Genomic DNA, 2,500 nt, shown 5'->3' on the forward strand with positions numbered 1-2,500 from the left:
TGAATTACTGGCCTAACTTGTAAAATTGGTATATTCTAACTGGTCGGTCTATGTCTCACTGGTCATACTGGTTACCTTGGTAACAGAGGTGGATCCGCAGCGGGAGCAGAGGACGGTGTAGGTCAGGTCTCCTCGTCCTCCTCGGTCCAGCGGCTCGCTCCACTCAAGAGTCACAGAGGAGTCGTTGATCTGACTCACGATGGAGCGTGGAGCAGAGGGGGGGCCTGGGGGGGGGGGGGGGGGGGGGGACGACAGACAGACATCAGACACCAGCCATGAGACCCTGAGTTCGGACTCACAGGCTCTGTTCTAACTAAGACCCTGAGTCCAGACTCACAGGCTCTGTTCTAACTAAGACCCTGAGTCCAGACTCACAGGCTCTGTTCTAACTAAGACCCTGAGTCCAGACTCACAGGCTCTGTTCTAACTAAGACCCTGAGTCCAGACTCACAGACGGGAAAGAGCACAAGAAACTTTTTTTTTTTTCAGTTATTTTTACGTGCAGACAAACTATTAAAAAATATTTTTCTTTTGAATCAGACAGAATGATGGAGGTCTGACAGATAAAACACACTGAAACCTGAAACACACAAACACACACACACACACACACACACACACACACAGAGTTAATGAGCCCATTCATTTGGCCTAATTGTCGTTGCCCGGGGGGATGTAGTTAAAGGGGCGTGTGTAGCAGCAGGCAGACGGTCTAATGGAGCTGGTGTGTGTGTGTGTGTGTGTGTGTGTGTGTGTGTGTGTGTGTGTGTGTGTGTGTGTGTGTGTGTGTGTGTGTGTGTGTGTGTGTGTGTGGTCAGGATGTATTTAAGAGTTCATGTAGAGTAAGATGTGGGCGATATGTCAGAACAATATTTATACTTCTTGGAGAAACAGAACCTGCAGACCACAGGAACCCTGATGATGTCACAGTGATGTCACAAAGGTCTGTTCTTTTTAACATTAAAGGAAAACACTCTTCAGGTGAAGCTACAGCGTTCTGTCCGTCCCCTCTGAGTGACAGTTTCACCGTCTCTAACGAGTCGGCAGGATTCTGTCTCGCTACCGCGCTTTATGGTAACCTTACTCATCGACCTCCTAAATTCAAACTTGGTCTGAACGACCTGTGGAGTAAAGGTTTTTTTCAAAAGTACATAATGATAAAACGGTCTTACGGGTGCAGGCAGAGTGCGGCGGGTCAGAGTCAGCTCGGTGGTAACCATGGTGACACAGGCAGTAGGCAGAACCTGGGATCCGAGTGTCGCTATTGGCCGGACATGGGCTGCACCCACCAGGTCCTGACCCGGCCTTAAACTGGCCCGATGGACAGGCTGCAGAGAAACACGGGGTTAGCATTAGCATTAGCATCTCAAACGAGACCTGAAAAACACATAAACACATAAAAGCCTTAAGCTAAACATGGGACTGAGTGTGTGTGTGTGTGTGTGTGTGTGTGTGTGTATTCTGCAGACAGGAAGGGGAACATCACAGAGACAATGAGGGACAGGAAGTGACCTTGACTTCGACAGGATGTGGAAAGTGCTGCCATGATGTCATCACTGCCATCTCCCGCCAAGAGACATCTCTCTCTCTCTCTCTGTCTCTCTCTCTCTCTCTCTGTCTCTCTGTCTCTCTCTCTCTCTCTCTCTCTCTCTCTCTCTCTCTCTGGCAGCAGCAGTTGATCTCTGACCTCTTCACTCAGTCGGGCTATTGCTTCCAACAACCCCACCCCCACCCCATCCGTGTGTGTGTCTGTGTGTTTGTCCATGGGGGGTTCACCAGAGGCAACCCCCCCCCCCCCCCCCCCATGCTGGTGTCGCTGCTGCAGCACCTCCTGGTTGCAGTCAGCTGACCTCTGACCTCACAGAGAATAACAGGAAACTTCGACATCCAAACACACAGGCAGGAGTGATTTCTCAGAGGGGGCGGGGCTTACTGAAAATGTCTCCCGATAGTCTGAAGTGGTTTAATTTATCAGCGTATATGTAAGAGATGCACCTGGCTTCCCAACCTGCATTCCTTCTAATGACCAGCAGGGGGCGTTTACACTGGTAGTTAAAACAGTCTGATTGTATGTTCCTACTTACTACCCTCAGTAAACATTTAGAGTCATAGGGACCAGTAAGAGGGGAGGGGTTAGGGGCGGGGCTACCTGGGATTTATAGTTGCGATCATAGTTGAATGCGACAGCCGAGAGAGAGATACTAATATGGTTCTTAAAAAACTAGAGGACTAGTTCAGGGCTGGCATTGGGTCCACCTTGGAATCTGATTGGCCACTCCAGGTGTCGCCCCCACACCCTCGCCTATGATTGGCTATTAAAATACTTTACCTGCCATTTTTATTGACTGATATCTCGTGGCATAGTGAATAACTTGAATGTCACTCTCAATACTGTCAGGTCAGGGTTTTTAAAAAAATTATTATTATAATTTTTTATTATTATAATTTTTTTTAAAATTATTATTATTATAATTTTTTTTTTTAAAGATAACCGTCTCAC

At 47.9% G+C, this 2,500-nt stretch overlaps 1 protein-coding gene across 2 annotated transcripts in view; it reads right to left on the reverse strand.

Annotated features, from left to right (window-relative positions):
* The window catches only part of LOC132958082 (ephrin type-B receptor 4b-like), a 19,343-nt gene that overhangs the window by 9,258 nt on the left and 7,585 nt on the right, over window positions 1-2,500 (reverse strand). For both annotated transcript variants that reach the window (XM_061030687.1, XM_061030688.1), the window contains exons 6-7: window positions 1,173-1,328; window positions 76-224 (exon numbers count right to left, since the gene is read on the reverse strand). In XM_061030687.1, coding sequence (XP_060886670.1) covers window positions 76-224; window positions 1,173-1,328 — 305 coding nt within the window. The remainder of the gene's footprint in view (window positions 1-75; window positions 225-1,172; window positions 1,329-2,500) is intronic.

The sequence above is a fragment of the Labrus mixtus genome, chromosome 23, assembly GCF_963584025.1.
Source record: "Labrus mixtus chromosome 23, fLabMix1.1, whole genome shotgun sequence".
Taxonomy (NCBI): domain Eukaryota; kingdom Metazoa; phylum Chordata; class Actinopteri; order Labriformes; family Labridae; genus Labrus; species Labrus mixtus.